This window comes from Chaetodon trifascialis, chromosome 16 (genome assembly GCF_039877785.1).
Source record: "Chaetodon trifascialis isolate fChaTrf1 chromosome 16, fChaTrf1.hap1, whole genome shotgun sequence".
In the NCBI taxonomy this organism is placed as follows: domain Eukaryota; kingdom Metazoa; phylum Chordata; class Actinopteri; order Chaetodontiformes; family Chaetodontidae; genus Chaetodon; species Chaetodon trifascialis.
Genome location: NC_092071.1, coordinates 16,783,670 through 16,800,077, shown reverse-complemented (window position 1 = coordinate 16,800,077; position 16,408 = coordinate 16,783,670). Strand labels below are relative to the sequence as shown.

General features: G+C 42.6%; 2 protein-coding genes across 11 annotated transcripts in view; both read left to right on the top strand.

Moving 5' to 3' along the window:
• msi2b (musashi RNA-binding protein 2b) overlaps positions 1 to 16,408 on the top strand; it is a 233,788-nt gene that overhangs the window by 62,628 nt on the left and 154,752 nt on the right. For all 10 annotated transcript variants that reach the window (XM_070982590.1, XM_070982585.1, XM_070982589.1 and 7 more), the window contains exon 6: positions 14,004 to 14,096. In XM_070982590.1, coding sequence (XP_070838691.1) covers positions 14,004 to 14,096 — 93 coding nt within the window. The remainder of the gene's footprint in view (positions 1 to 14,003; positions 14,097 to 16,408) is intronic.
• The window catches only part of LOC139344427 (uncharacterized), a 243,085-nt gene that overhangs the window by 77,442 nt on the left and 149,235 nt on the right, over positions 1 to 16,408 (top strand). The window lies entirely within an intron of this gene.

Here is a 16,408-nt window from a genome sequence, read left to right as displayed (position 1 = left end):
AGCCGAGAATTATTCCACTCATTTCTAGGTTCCTGTGAAGCATGACAAAAAACTCAAGTGCTTCATGCTCGCCCAATTCTCCTCCTGAGAGGAGCCGAGAGGCTCGGGGTTTAGAAGTTGTTCAGCAAACACTCTCCATGATGAACATTAATTACATCAATTAAGTGGACCACGACCATTGTCTCGGGTGACTAAAAACACTGTCACAAATACACTGACAGAGCGCAGCAATGAGATACAGTTAGTTTAAGGTCGCAGCCAGAGTGCCAGACTGGAAATAAAGGACATGCATTTGTTTTAATGTAAAAATTAATGATTTGATAATGTTTAGATGGATCAGAGTTCAGTGTGAGCGGTATCATGGTTTTTAGTTTGTGATGAAAGATTCATTTATTGTCTACTTCTTCAGTAACAGAAGTAGCCAGTACTTGAGCAGATTAACACGATATGCTTTAAATTTTATCAAGATTAGTTAATTATGTCAATTTACTGTGCCAGGCGCTGTGTGTCTGTGTCTGTGTTCATGTCCACTGACTGCAGTTCATGGTTCTCAGTGTCAAAGATAAATCAAATATGAGCTGTGTAAATATTTGGAAAATATTTGCAAAACAGGAAGTGGACTTTTCTAGGTTTTTAAATGTCCCTTATAAATAATAAATTAAAATAAAAGCAGTTTGAAATAACTGTGTCTGATTCAGTTCACATGGGAATACAAACAGATAGCCCCAGTGGCCGATAGAGTGAAATAAAAGTGAAATAATAAGCAGAAACGACCAACTGTGATTGCCTATTAAACGCAGCAGATTAAAGTCACCTCGGCGTCAGCAGCTCGCTGTGTTGCCTGTGACACAAAGAGCAGACCGCTCTGTGGTGCACTGACTTTTTGACGGGGAGGAGAGTCTGGACTGGCGCCCTCCATCTTGAAAACAGACATTCTTGTCCTTGAGGTGAGCATCAAACATGGTGTACATGTGTAACACCAAAGATGGCGCTAACGGCATGTTGCTGGAGACACTGAATGCCTGATGACCTTGGTAGCCATGCATAATGATGCACACTAAAAGTTTATTTTTGGAACACAATGATCCGCATAATTAACTTTGTAGTACAATGAATTGCGCTTCCATCATCTTGGCAGTCGCCTGGAGTTTGTTTTACTTATAAATGATTAACAAGGTTGCATTCAGTTAGTCATATGTGGCCGTGTTTATATTTAGCCAACAATGCTGCTCCTGCCAGTGTGAGTAAAAGTCTGTGTAAATCATTTACATGATTACATAATTAATTAGGGCTGCAACTAACCATTATTTTCATAATTGATTAATCAGCCACTGATTTTTTTCGCCATTAATCGATTAATCTTCTGGTCTCTAAAATGATAGACAGTTGTGAAAAATGCCTCTCACGCTTTCCCAGAGCCCAAGGTGACATGTTCAAGTCGCGTGTTTTGTCTGAGCAGCAGCCCGAAACCGAAGCTGTTCGATTTGAGAGTGAAGCAGGTGAAAGCAGGCGGTCCTGACACAATCCTACGACACCGGAGAGAAAAGTTCACAATGTCAAGATTTGTCGAGCTGTGGGTTCCACTTCATTAATATGTCCTCTGGATGTCATTGTTGGCGCTCTCATTTCTCTAATGATCTGCTCCGTGTACAGTAACCAGCCACGCACCACCGCGTCGCCTTCCGAGCTGTACGTTGAAAGAAAGCTGTCGGACTGTACCAAAGCCATCACCTGCTGAAGTGACTTATGTTTTTATTACAGTGGTCACAGCCTATGAATATGCAGCGTGCACGTACTCACAACAATGAGAGTAACATCTGACAGACAGACCTATAAGTACAGTTTGTGTTAACTCTCTAGACCCTGAACAGTTTCTAGGTTTGTTTTACGCCTGTCACGTTTCTAGTGGCTGTGGCCTTGTTTTTCACTGCGGTGTGTGAGCCTGGAACCTCTTTGGAAACAGCACAGTCATGGCTAGAAGTAGGGCACAGCTAATGCCATAAAACCATAAAAAAGGAGGGGAAAAAACCAAAACAATTTGTCTTTATTTATTTATTTTCCAAAAAAAAAAAAATCACTCAAACATTTTTTTCCATGTGCTCACAAGTGTTATTGTGTGTAGTTTTGGCTGAATTTTAAAAGAAACGTAGAATAAAATGATTTTGATAAAATAGAACTATTTTAAGATACATTTAGTTTATTTTTTGTTGAGTACCATCTGAAATTTGAAAATTTGATTATTTCCATTTTTACAGGGGTTTTTTTTGTGTGTTTTTTTTATAGGATCTTCTGGGAAATAAATCAGCAACATAAATTAAAAAAGTTTTTTGTTAATTCAAACGAAATTTCAATTAAAAAGAAATTATGATCTCAATTTTTTTAATGTTTGTTCCATTTGTATAATGCTCCAAAATATATAGATTCATCATATTGAGGGGATTAGAGAGGGAAATTGAGCCGGACAACAAAGTGAGCGCATGTCAGTGTTACCTGCAGCTGCGTTCTAGGAGAAACTAGAGTTTTAGAGGTGGAAAAAACCAGAATACTCCTGCTTTTAGTCTGACCTTACCTTCTCCCGTTTATCTCCTTCTCCTTTTCTTATCACATCACTCACATGACCACATTTCCAGAGATTAAGGCTCCAGGATGATTAGCTGCATTGTTTTCCTGCAGCGTGTGTGTGTGTGTGTGTGTGTGTGTGTGTGTGTGTGTGTGTGTGTGTGTGTGTGTGTGTGTGTGTGTGTGTGTGTGTGCGTGCGTGCGTGCGTGCGTGTGTGTGTGTGTAAGAGAGAGAGAGAGAGAGAGAGAGAGAGAGAGAGAGAGAGAGAGAGAGAGAGAGGTTGGAGGTAAGGTGCATAGTTGGAGGGCCTGTCATAAAAAGCCATTATTGTAATTGGAAGATAAAATCCCATTTGTTTTCCCCTCTAGTGCTCACTGTCAGTACTAAGACAGGGGTCTTGTTACAAAAATTAACATTTGGTGTCCGTGTCAAGGGTCATGCAAGAGAACATCAACTTATTGAAAAGGCTGTCAGTCAAAGCTGCAGCAGGAGAGACTGTTTACAGCAGAGAAAATGTTTCTGCGGCTCTGGCTCTTTTGTTTGTGATGTTCATGGTACTCGCTGTTGTTCAGAGGCATATTATGATAATAGTTCAATTTGGAGGTTTTCACATTTGGTTCTTTTGATTGCGAAAGTTTGATGTTGCTGATAGTTTTCTGAAACACTCGGCCAACGTGCATTTACATAAATTACTAGAATTGGATTTTCTCAAAGGTTTGGAGAAACTGTACATGGATGATAATGCATTCTGGGAGTCTACCTGTCCTGACTTTGTCCAGCAGCCCACATGTCCTCCATGCTATCCCATCCACTGAGCTCAGCCCTACACCCACCTCCACCTCCACCTCCACCTCCACCTCCACCTCCACCTCCACCTCCACCTCGGTCTGAAAATGATGTGCAGCTCTGATCATCTGACTTATTTCATTTCCTCCTTTCACTGGACCCATTTGTTGGATTCTTTCAATGTTCATGTTCTCTGCTAAGGTTTCTTTTCCCTAATAGTTTCTGCTTGTCTTCTTGGAAAGCTTGGACAGGTCTGTAAAGACCACTGACTCACTGTGACTCACAGGTCTATACAAATTAGATGACTCAACTTGATATAGACAGACAAAGACACAACAAAGCTGGAGGACCCTGAACCCGGTGCAAGTTCAGAGACAGGGAGAGGGCAGCAAAGACCCAAAGTAGACCAGGAGACACTAAAGATCAGAGCCCGGTCCCAAACGTAGCTGTTTAAAGTGACTGCAGGGTCCTGACTCTCCTCTATGGGCCCTGCTGGATTGAGGGGCGGGTCAAACTATGTCAGTGAGTCAACCGTTGTTCGAGAACTGCTCAGCCCTCTGCTGAGGGTTTAAAAGGTCAAGAGGATTAGTTCAGCACGGTCCACATCCTTTCCCCATGTTCAGACCATGTGAGTGAAGGTTTTATGATTTAAAAATTAGTTGGAACTGAAAGGGAAAAAGATAAAGATAATATAGATATTTGCATTCCTGAATTACAGCAGCTAGCAGTCCTCTTCTTCTTGGTTTCTGCCTTTGTGGGCACTTTGCTCCACTTCTTTGCACCTTATTGCCACCAGCTGTCGATCAGCAGAAAGGAGTGAAATTGACAGCAGGACTGTTTGTTGCATCATTTGCATGTGTGCGCGTGCGTCCTCGTGCTCAAGCACAACATCAGTGAAATGTTTACCCACTAAAGGTGTTTCTTCGTAGCAGTACTAGTGGTCAAAAACTCAACACGGTGCCTTCAAGTAAAGACAAACCAACCATTTTGTTTGTGAAACTATTGAACTGCGATGTTCACAACAAAAGGGAAAAAATAGAATTTTGATTTTTATTAAACTGCAATATTTCCAACAAGAACTCCCTAAATGTACTTTTGTGAGACATAAGCGAGGCCCAGACATTTCTATTATTGAGTATTTTTGCAATTTTTGTTTTGTATTTCAAAGCACGACTGGCTCATGTCAAAAATCAGATTCATTTCAGCGTTCTGCTTGCTAAATAGACCTCCTCAGCCCCATGAAGGCATGCTGTGTCTCATAACCCTGGAGTGAGTTTTAGATATCCAGTCATGTTCACAATATATTGTCTAGGAAATTTGTTAAATGTTCATAACGTGCTTGCTCCAACGTCCCGCATTTAGCCACAAGAAAGCATCTAATTAGCATAACATTCATATTTCCAAAAAGCTCTTAAGAGCACTTCTGGCATTGTCCATTTCTCTTATTTGCCTCTTATTGCTGTAACGTTTGCTTAATGCCTGGCCTGTGCCTAGCGATCGCATGCTGTGCTCATTGCAAATGCAGTGTGAATGTGCTGTTTGGGTATGGGCCCATGCATCTCCAGGGCCCTATAATCAGCTCTAAGCTGCTTCTATCAATCTTCATAACTGTAGTGGGTTGAGGAGGGAAGTGCAGCTAATCAGCTCTAACCGGCCCCGTGTTCAGCCTGACTGTCACTGTTATAGCAAGACCATATGCAAACAGTGTCCGTTACACGTGTGGCCCATACTCACGTCTTGGTCTCACAGGGCCATTCCACAGATGGCCGGCTCCAGCAGAAGTTGGGTTTTGAAAGGGCCTGTGACTTTCACTGAATAGCTGTTAGTGTAGGTTAATATAGGAGTGGTGGCCCTGCAGCGGTGGCAATCACAGCTCTGATCAGAGCTGGGCTTCAAAGACGTCTGTGCAAGTTGAAGCCAGGGTTGTCATTAGCTTCTGCCCTGTGCTTGACAGCCCTTCCCCACCCCCCAACTCCTTCTTCCTGTCTCCCTCTCTGTCTCTGTCTCCCTCTTTGTCTCTCTCTTATCGCGCTCATTTTTTGTCTGTGTGCAAATGGCCACTGTAATCCTGGGTCTGGGCGCTTGGGCCTGTCACTCTCCATTTGCACTAAGCATCTTTCCTTCCCTCATCTCCTTTGCCCTAATTGTATTGTAACAAGCAGTTACAGATCTATTTATGCACGCGAGAGCTGAGATTGGGCCACTTTTTAAAAGGGCATGTAGGGGAGTGGACGTGGACCAGGCAGTGCCCCTTGCCCTGAACTTGCAGCCGGACAAAGACGCCACTGCTGCTAATCGCTCGGCTCTCTCTCTTTCTCTCACTGATGATCTAATCCTGCTTTACCACCTTGCGCTCTCCTTCTGTTTTCTATCCTGTGCCGAACGTCCTCCAAAGCAAAAGTGATTGTGCCGTTGTTTGTTGTTTATTGGCTGTGTTCTCTCTTTGTGAGTCAGCCCTAGTGATGCAAATGAGCAGAGGCAGTGTTTACCTGGACTGGCCATGTTTTCCCTGAAAGTGTGTGTGTGTGTGCATGAGTGTGTGCGCATCGTGCCTGCACAACGTCTAGGCCTTTGATCATACTACATTGCATTGACAGATGCTCTCTGGTGCTTTCTGGTTGCTTATGAACGAGGCCACAGACGGGATCTGAATGCCAGTAATTATATCCCCTTGCTAGAACGATAACAATTGTGGCTTATACAACAAAGTACGATGGCTTTTTTCTATCTGTCCCATTATTTTTAGGTATGAGAAATGACATCGAAATCCCCTGTCTGCTTCCTCCCTGTCTACGGCTCTGTGTTTACAGCTGTTTGTGAGCCTGTATGTGTGAGAGGTGGGGGCCATGATAAAGGCTTACACCTTGTAATCATAGCTGGATGTGTGATCTCAGCGACCTGCCTGAGAACTGGCTTGGAGAATGGTGTGCATATGGTGTGTGTGTGTGTGTGTGTGTGTGTGTGTGTGTGTGTGTGTGTGTGTGTGTGTGTGTGTGTGTGTGTGTGTGTGTGTGTGTGTGTGTGTGTGTGTGTGTGTGTGTGTGTGTGTGTGTGTGTGTGTGTGTGTGTGTGTGTTGGAGAAGGGAGGGTGGTGACTGAGGGATCCACTAACAACAAATTTGGAGTAAGGAACAGTCATTTGATCAGGAATAGGACCGAACCAAAAGGTTTGGAAGCTCTGAGAACATAAAGAACTGAGGTAAGAGCCGTGGCAGCGTGGTAGAAGTGTAAGCTTTACTGATGCAAGGCTCTTATTTATATGCTTTTTGTATATATTTTCTATAATGCAATATGTAAATACATACGGTGTCCTGTAGAAGACAAAAATAGCGTCTGAGCTTTTAGTCGTGAAAACATCTGGCCAAAGGTCAAGAGATCCAAGCTTTTACCTGCAACTTTGCAATTTCGACTGTCTGGATGCTAATATGAGCTAATATTTACAAAGGATTTCAAGCTTTTTTATAGTCACATGAAAGTTAGTCATGTAGTTATTTCAAATTGTGTCCTTAGTTACCAAAGTACTACAGATTTCCTGGGGAAATGTTGTGTTTTCTGTCATGCAAAAGGCATTTTAAGGCGTTCCTGTTCAGAGTTACAATTTCTAGGAGTACAGAATGGAAATTCATACAAATAGCCACTGTGTCTGACTTTTGACCGCTGACTGACCACTGCGTGAAAGGAAACTTTTCTCTCTGGGAAAGGCAGGTGGAAGATCTGCAGCACTGTTTCAATGAACACACAAGGAGAAGAGAGGCGAACGCCAGGTCAAGACAGTGACGTGAGAGCGATGGACAGAGAGAGAAAACTTGAAATTAAAAGATGTATTATGAAGTTGCTTTCCTGCAGCTCCCACATTCATCACCACAGCACAAGAAAGAGCAGCAGTGCAACAACCTGTCATTTTTCAGGCAGCCTTACCTGTCTGTTTCCCTCTGTGGTCCCCTGCTTGAACGTGTTTTACTGACTTTTAATGGCTCACAGCATCCAGGCCAGTGCCTTATGATTGAAGCACTGAGTAAGTAGTACATTTTTAAGAGCACAAAAGTTAAACCGTAAATCTCCCACATTGATTTTTCATCATCAGATCATTCCATTACTGATCTTTTTGTTGAGGTGATGACTTTTGGGTTGTTTAACTAATATATCCTCACAGCTAGCCTTCTTGTTGTGGGATGAGCACACACACACTACACATACACAGTTCCAAGGTTGTCTCCTCTTAAAGCAGTATCCCAAGTTCAGCTGCAGAAACCTTTAGGTTTGTGCTCCACTGCTGTCCAGACATGCGCAACGGGCGTCAAAACAGCCTGGCATCAAGTGTTGCTTTGCTGAACTTTATGCAAATCAGATGAACTGAGGCTGGGCTCACTGACATCTGCAGTCTTAGTAAATACCCTGCTAAATTTAATAATTAAGAAGATGCTAAATTTTGCTCCCCTGACAGTAATTTGCAACAGGCTTAGTAAATATCCCTCTAAATGTTAAAATATTTGGAAGCAGTAATTCATTTATTAGATGAATGTTTTGGGATTTCTTTGAATTTAATAATGACAATTTTAATGCGTGGAAAAAAAAAGCTTTCATTTAAAATTGAATCCTGACTGAAGAGCTGAAGGATGTGCAAGTTTCATGTTAGAAAGCCACAGCAGGGAGAAAGGTGAAGACGGTGATCTGTAATCGAAGAATGAACGTTTTTGTCAGTTTTCAGCTCACAACCTTCCACTAAAACCATTAAATGTCTCCGTCTATCACCGCCATGGCTTTCTGGTCGGAATTTAAAAGACAACGTACTTGGAGCATCAGAGTGTCTGTGTAAAATTTCCAGATTTGCATAAATGTTACACTTTTTTTTTCTTACCTTGTGCCTGCTTCTCTATTTTTTATATTGTTTCAGACTATATTCATTTCCTCTCATATCCTACTTGGGGAGTTAATAACATTCACGCTTTGTCTTTGCAGTCTCAGTTCTGCACGCATGTTCAAAACACTAATAGCTTTTTGTAGGCGCAACACAGAGGCTCTTTGAATTGTGTTTGCTGCCACAGGTAGAAGTACTAAAATTTCCTCAAATAATAATAATATTGTGTGCTGCAATATTAGCTATGGGCTTATCTTTTTCAACTTCCTCAGCACTCACGGCTGCCCCTGCTTTTATAGCACATACTTAAACCAGGAGCACAATATTATAAAGGATTTGCAATGAGGTGCATTGTTTACACTTAGTGAGGAAAGGGGGAAGACAGCACACACCTACACACACACAATCACACACACACACACACACACAAATGAGACAATAGATCAGAGTCATCAAAGTGAAACCGCCTGGTCTTAAGTGGCTTTGATAATTACCTGCCTGGCATGGCCTAAAAAGATATGTCCCAAGTTCTTTTTGGTCCTTTGTGAGTCAGAGAGGTGCATGAAAGTAGCCAAACTGTCAGTGTGTAGCTTTGCCAAAAATGTCACCCCTAAAGTTACTTGGAAACTTGAAGTTTACGGATGGAAAGACTCTTGTGTCCTGGTCGTTTACATTACAGTCAAGGTCAAATCTTTGTCACGGCTTGGCTGTTACCAATGCTTTGCAGCAGTCTGGTTGACTCATGTGGGTCTGGTGTTCCACTTGGAAACACTTGGCCCCCCTGCAGGCCATACCAAATGATTAGGCAGATTGCTTCACCCTGAAATCAATCAAGGAAAAATCCTGAATATTCAACATCAGAATCAGGCATTAGACTGCACATACGGCAGCTCAAACTTAACACCTTAATGAGGCTGCGACATGTCAGGTCCAATTGACTGCGCTGTGGTGTCCCACTCAGGCACACATAAAGCCATTCTCAGGTCCTTTTGCCACACCACAAAACACTGCAGGGTGGAAGAACAGAGAGCGTAAATCTTACATTTGTCCAAGTCATGAAAAGAGGGGGTTCTATGCAACATGCATGTATGACTTTTTTGTGATGGATATGAATAATTTGAATAGCTCAGGGATTTACTAGGTGTCAGGATTGTGCTCCCACTATGCTAGCCTCCACATCATTCCTGTCTACTCGCTGTGATGTGTGCTGCGAGCGTCTCACTCTGAGTGTATGCTGCAGGCTAGCAGTAGGAAATTGTTGTTGAGGTGTATGGGCAAAGTAGTCCGTTTTAAGCACTCTCTGGATGGTGTTTACATGACCTGAATTCATGTGGACTGACAATAACTGACGCTCTTTACACATTGTTACAGCACCACCGCCAGCCCTACAGTGTGGACTATGTAACAGCGTTTGCTAGTGATTTCAAGTTGAAGGAACAGCTATTTTTGGCCTTGAATGTTCACTTTACTATCAGGCTCTGACGCACTAAAGCTACAATCCAAATGCAGAGTTTAAGCTCTTAAAAATATGGATGTTGTCAGTTTGACTTCTGCTTTTATTAAAGACAATTCCAGACAGCTATTACTGCAAAAGAAGAATCAGTGCAGCCATTATTATTATTACTTCTGGAGATATTAAAAAAGGTTTGGAGCTAGCGTTCACTGCGTAAGTGACAGGCGTGACGGGATAGCTTCTTCAGCTTTTTCTTGTTGACCTCATAGATGAGGTCATGCTATTTTGAGAGGTATATGGTCTGTCATTTTGTTCTGTCTGTCATTGTTAAAAACTGCTAACAGGTGTCAATAAGAGTGCACTAGAAGCTTTTTACATTTTTGTCCGCCTCTCTGTATGTATCTGCGGCATGCCTTCTATTACCATGGTAATGCACTAGGGCAGTAATTGTTGCAGCCCCTCGCACGCACAGCCTCACGCACTCAAGAAATTAGAAACACGCTCATGCGTAAGCACACGCGCTCTGCCGTGCACACTCATAACTCTCCTTACTGTCTCTTAGGGACGTGCAAAAATAACTGAATGTTTGAAAAATTGGGTTAAAGGAAAAACTGGGTTGAAGAGTGGTCCATTTTTAAATCTGTCAGCTTGAACGGAAACGTTGTCGAAAGAAGACTTTTAAAATACTACACCAGCCGGACCCAGATGATCAGGACTAATGCTGCTGTAAATGCAGTGAAGGGAGTTTTCTGTTCCCTAGTGGTTATTGTAGTGTAGTGTGTGGTTTGGTTAAAAAGGAAATGCATTCGGTAAAATGTAAAATGATCTGTGTCAAATTAAATGCACTTCCAAAGTAATTTCACCCAGTCAGCTTGTTGTTATTGCACTACATAGAAAAAAATAAGAGAAAATAACAGCAGGTCTTAAAGTAGTCAGGAAACAGCTGCTACGGGGTTTTGTGTCAGTAAAAATGCATCAAACATCCAGAAAAAAAAGTAGATCATTAATAAGCTTCTTCTCCTACAGTACTGTCTCACACTCTGGTAGCACCAAATGGTTCAGCCATCGGCATGCAGGGGCACAATATAAAGCTTTCAGGCTTAATGCCTGTTGTCACCATGGAGAGAAAAATAGAGAAAGTAATTGTGTTGTACCAGGACTCAAGCAATCCCATCAGCTATTGGGCGGACATGTCAGAGTATAAAGACAAGGCTGAAACTTGACTGGTCGCAGCCTGATGGAACAAGGCCGAAAAATGAGCGGGGAATGGGTGGCCCAGAAGGGAAGCACGACAAACAGCTGATGTAGAGAGGCAAGCAGAGATGAACTTGTTTATTTATTTATTTATTTTTTTTACCTAGATTGGCAATGATAAAAGTGAGTGATGTTGATAAATACTCGCACAGCCAGTTTATCAGCAGCTGTCTGGCTTGGGGTTGCCGGCGGCAGCATCCAAGGCTGATAACCTCTGAGGCCTGAGGCATGATGTTGGGAGGAGGAGGGGGAGGGGGAGGAGGAGGAGGAGGAGGAGGGGGTTGAGGATGATGCTGCTGCTGCTGGGTAGTGGCCAGTGTGTAACCCTAACCTGGCCAGCTGACGTTTTGGATGTCCACCAGTAGTGGTCAGACGTGGCAAAGTAAGAAAGAAAGAACAACAATATCGCCATAAGCTTCAGTGAGGGATTGGCTCATTACGCAGCAGGAAATAGAACTATTGGATGAAGGAAAAATGGGGACAACTTGATGACTCTTAGATCCTTACCGCCCGCAGGGCAGCACAAAAAACTACCATGGTAACAATGCATGTTAACTCCTTGAGGTTAACATGTATATCAGCACGTATAACATGTAACATCACACTGTCTTGTAAGCATTTGGTAACATGCACATGAACAATGTGCAAGTCACATATGACAAAATAAAGAGGAAACACAGGGGTCCTTAAAATGAATTGATGCAGGGTGATTCTGCCTCTCCACTCTTTATAATTGAGCTCCATATCTTGTGAAATTGTCTCTCTTTGTTGCTGAAAAGTACCTTTTCATCTTTCATATTTTACTCTGGGCTCAAGTGTTGGCCTGAACTCGTCACCCCTGAAAGCCACATCAGTGTGTCAAAAACATTTGGAAGACTTGAACCTGACATGTATATTTAACACCTTTAAATTATTTCCAGTGTGTTGGGCTCTGTGGTATTTTTGTATGTTGTTTGTAGTGACATTTGCACCTATTGATTGTCTGAGATGGTCGAGTGTATTGGCAATTACTACATGAACTGTGGTTGCATATTTACTAGAAGCCTTTGGCCCGCTGCACATTTTCATGAGCCTGAAGAAGCTCTGAGTGAAACGTGTTGCTCTCGTCAGTGTAATAAAACATCCTTGATCAGATTTTTGAGTGTATGGTCTCTCCCACAAACCCTTGTGGTTACTTTTTTCTGATCAAGCATTATTGTTGCGGTTGGCAGAGCCTCCAGCCCTGAAGTACATGCTGTGCGCAGAGCTCTTTCCTCGTTTTGACTTTTAAATTGGAGGTATAATGGAGAATAAATGTAAACCATTGAAATGTATTATGATTTTTTTTTTTATTCATGAGGTTTTTTCTTTTTCTTTTTTTTTTACAAAAGATTGCTTAATTGAATTTTGTGGTAAAACAATATAATAAGAAAAACATGAGAAATTACAGAAGCAAAAAAGCTGTAATAAGAGAGGGCTCATGTGTGGGAGGCTGTGTGCATATGTGCAGGCTGTGTGCCTGTGAGACTGTGCACCTGGAAAACACTTGACAGATGGTTACTTCAGCTCGAGCTGAATGTTGCTTTTTTCCCCCTCCGTGTTAAGCCTCTTTCATAAATCGAAAGTGTTTCGGTCAGCATTTTGATCAAGGTAGACTCTTTCAACCTTCTTGATGGTTTGCCGTGCATCTCTCGAGCATGTTTATCCTGCCCCCATCGTTTATTTTTGTTTGATTCCGGCGAGCCGAGGGAGATCAGGGCTGTGACTTTCCCCGCTGCCTTTTCGGCTCTGCTTTTTTGTTTGCCAGTAAGATTACAGAGCAATGCATCAAAAATCATTATACGCCACATCATATCAGTAAATTCTCAATCTGTAGCGTAAATGTTGTACTTCACAGGAGACAGTAAGGATTATATATGGGGAAACGTATTTCCTGGATCACAGTAACCTCACCTTGTATTGTGCTGGTTAAGAGCTTTAGCCATCCAGCCTCTTACTGTTTCTCAGTACCTAGACAAAGAGCAGTGGATCACTGCATCGATATTGCCTCAAGCTTGGACACCTTATGTCCACATCAAACATGCTAAATGATTTGCGGTGCCGTCACCTTCGTATGTCTATTACCAGAGGTTGGCTGAAACAGGCTCTCCACAGCGTTCAAGTAGCCTCTCGCAGCAAAGTCCGATCAGGCCAAAGCTCTAACCGTAATAACAGCAAGGTGTCATGAAGACACAAAGTGCTTGAGCGTCTGTGTCATGTTCCCTTGCATCTCAACTGTGACCTTAAAAAGGGATACAATACCTTTTCAGTAATGTTTACTTCATGTCAAATCAAGTCTTATGTACAAGTCAAGTGTTTAGTGTCGTGTGCCAGGGTGGAAAATTGACACCTATGCTGCCCAGATGTTTCCGAGGTCTGACTTTAGGTTAAGTCCACAAGTTCTCGTGTTCATTTTTAATCGTGTGCGAAAAAGACATGGTCCCTCGCAGATTTTGCACTGACACTGGTGTTGAATCGTTACTGTAGTTCCCTGAGAAATTGCCCTCCTAAATTTAGCATGTACTCTCTGCAGCAGATGTTCGTGCCCTATTTGACGCTGTGGGTAATAATCCTTAATATTCTTGCTGTTTGAAACTAAATGAGGCTTTAATGCACTCTGATTCCATCTTCCAGCACTCATTAATTGTTTTTTGAAAGTCCATAAATTATTGCTGTTGTTTCTTTTTAAGTTCTGCAAAGATAAACAGAAACTTTTATGGATGAAATGGAGGTCTTTAATTCTGTGACAGTCTGTTTTGATTAGAGATTGAATTTGAAATGTCGTTGTGAGGGAAATTCACAGTGTGCCTTTTCTTAGCCAAGAGTATTTTTTTCCTGCCAAAACCATCAGCATTGGTGACCTTGCTATAATACTAAAGTTAAAGTAAAGCGTTTCTGAAACCTAATTGTGTGAATCTGTTTATTCCTGTTTAGCAACAATGTGTCCTCTCTCCTTTCTATCCTCCCCATCACAGGTGCTGCTCACTCAGTGTGTTTGAAGCCTCATTAAAGGTGTCGTGCATTGCATTTGAAGCCTCATCACTAATCTTCTCCTCTCGCCCTTTTCTTTCCAGATGGTCACAAGAACAAAGAAAATATTTGTGGGTGGCTTGTCAGCCAATACAGTAGTGGAAGATGTGAAGCAGTATTTTGAACAGTTTGGGAAGGTAAGACTTTTTCGTTATTACCCTGCACAGTGAAACTAAGGTTTCATTAGATTCCATTGCATGCTGCAGTTATCATCATTAAGATGACATGAAAGGTGTTAATTTGAGCATTTGATTCATTAAAGACCATGCTCAGCGTACAGCCACACACACACACACACACACACACACACACACACACACACACACACACACACACACACACACACACTCCAATCTTTACAGCAATCCGAAATCTGAGCTTTCAAAGAAGCCAAGGGCACCAGTGTGGCTCCTGTCCTGACAGTAAGACAAATAAATCTCTATTGTGACAAGCAAACAACTGAAGATATGGCAGTCGCTTCACACAGCCCAACATGCCTGTTCAACAACATGCATTTTGCTTACAGAGCAAACAAGCAAAAACCCCTCAACAAAAAACAAAAGCCAAGTATGTGTTTCTCTTATCTGCAGTTGCACGGCATCAGAAACAAATATAGCTGTAACATGAAGGGAATCGCAGTTAGGGTTTTGATATTGTGACTATTCCAGTGCGGTCTGAACAAAAAAACACATCCAGTTCATCCAGCAGAGGCTCATATTCAGCTGCTTGTTCCTGTCTGCTGCAGCACTTTCTGCAAGCTGTTCTTATGACCAGCACCCCCAGCTGAGTGAGGCATATATGCACAACCTATCACACAAGGACATGCGTACCGCACACGCACGCGCACACACAAACACGAGTCTCAAGTGTGTGCGCACATGCTCGGGCACGTGCACACACAAACAGGCTTTGATACAGTGGCAGCATTTCACAGATAATTTCCCCACACTGAGTGGAGATCCATTTCCCTCATGTCATATTCCGCATCAGTCAAGGTCACCTTCAGTTGATACAGTCCCTGTAACATCAGCACTTGACCTTGAGTTTAAACAGTTTCACTGAGGATGGATTTTCCATGGGCACATAATGTAGCATGTCCTGAAGGAGACAAAAGAGCTGTTACAGAGTAATAAAAACTGTTATTTTTTTGCAGAGACAATATGCAACCAGCTTTTCGCCGTAAAGCCCAGTCTTATTTTCTTGACTGGAAACGAGCAAGGTGAAGGACTCTGTTTTGCTCTTTCTCTGTGGAAGTGGCATTGAAGACCTCACCATGGCCTGGTCTGCCGTTCCAAATAAAGATGGCTTATTTGCACAATAGAACACGGCAAGCAAATATTCAGCACGACTTTGCAATCAATGGATCTGAGAAAGGGCTCGAAATGATTTTCGACTTGATTGAATGACATAATTGACTTGATTATACAAAGTTTTTTCCTCCTTGAGGAATCCTCAAATGCTTAGGAGGAAACAAACAAATCAGACTGATTGAGCAAGATCTTGTGCATGTTTCTGTGTGTGCCTTTATAGCCTACTTGTGCATGCTTGGATGTGTCTGCAGTACTGCTCTTGCCATGCGTGAGTGTGTCAGCGATTAAGTGTATTTATGTGGGTGCATGATTAGGGGTGTGTGGTTGCGTGTGTGTGTGCGTGCGTGTGTTTATGAGCAGGTTTGAGTGTCTTCAGCAAAAAGGAAATCAGAGCAGATATTGTGGGCTATGGCAGACAAGATACAGAGCAAAAAGAGGTATTCTCTCTCTGTCTTGTGTGTGTTCTTCCTTTCTGCCTTACACATCCCAGGATTTATTAAATAACCTGCCTGTCACTGCAACCTACCATTATCTCCACATACACACAACTCCGAGGACTTATCCACAGAAGGGAAAGCCAATTAATTCAGTTTCCCCTCCATAGAATCTTGGTGGCAGTATGTGTGTCAGTCTGTCTGTCAGTCATCATCCTGCCTTTCTGTCTGTCTGCCTGCCTATGTGCATGTAGCCATCATGGTCACAGGGCAGCTAGTCCTCTGTATTTGTGGGAAGTACATTTTGAAGGACTTATCAATCATCACGCAGCTATAGCTTAAGGCACCGGCAAATGTTTATCCTCACTGGGAACAAGCTATTTCACTGATATTATTTAGTAAGCACTGTGTGTGTGTGTGTGTGTGTGTGTGTGTGTGTGTGTGTGTGTGTGTGTGTGTGTGTGTGTGTGTGCAAGGCAGCGTAGGCCAATTAGCAGGATGTGGTCTACAGAGATGGTGGTGGTTGGGAGGCAGTGGAGGGGAAACAGCTGGTGTGGCCACAATTGGGTCACAGGTTCTGTCTGTAACCTCCACACCTCCCCTCCCTCCCACCTCGGTCCCTCACTTCTGTCTCCATTCTGTCAGGGGGAGAGGTGGCATTTGTTATGGGGAGAGGCTGACAGCTCTCATGCACATCAGTCTCAA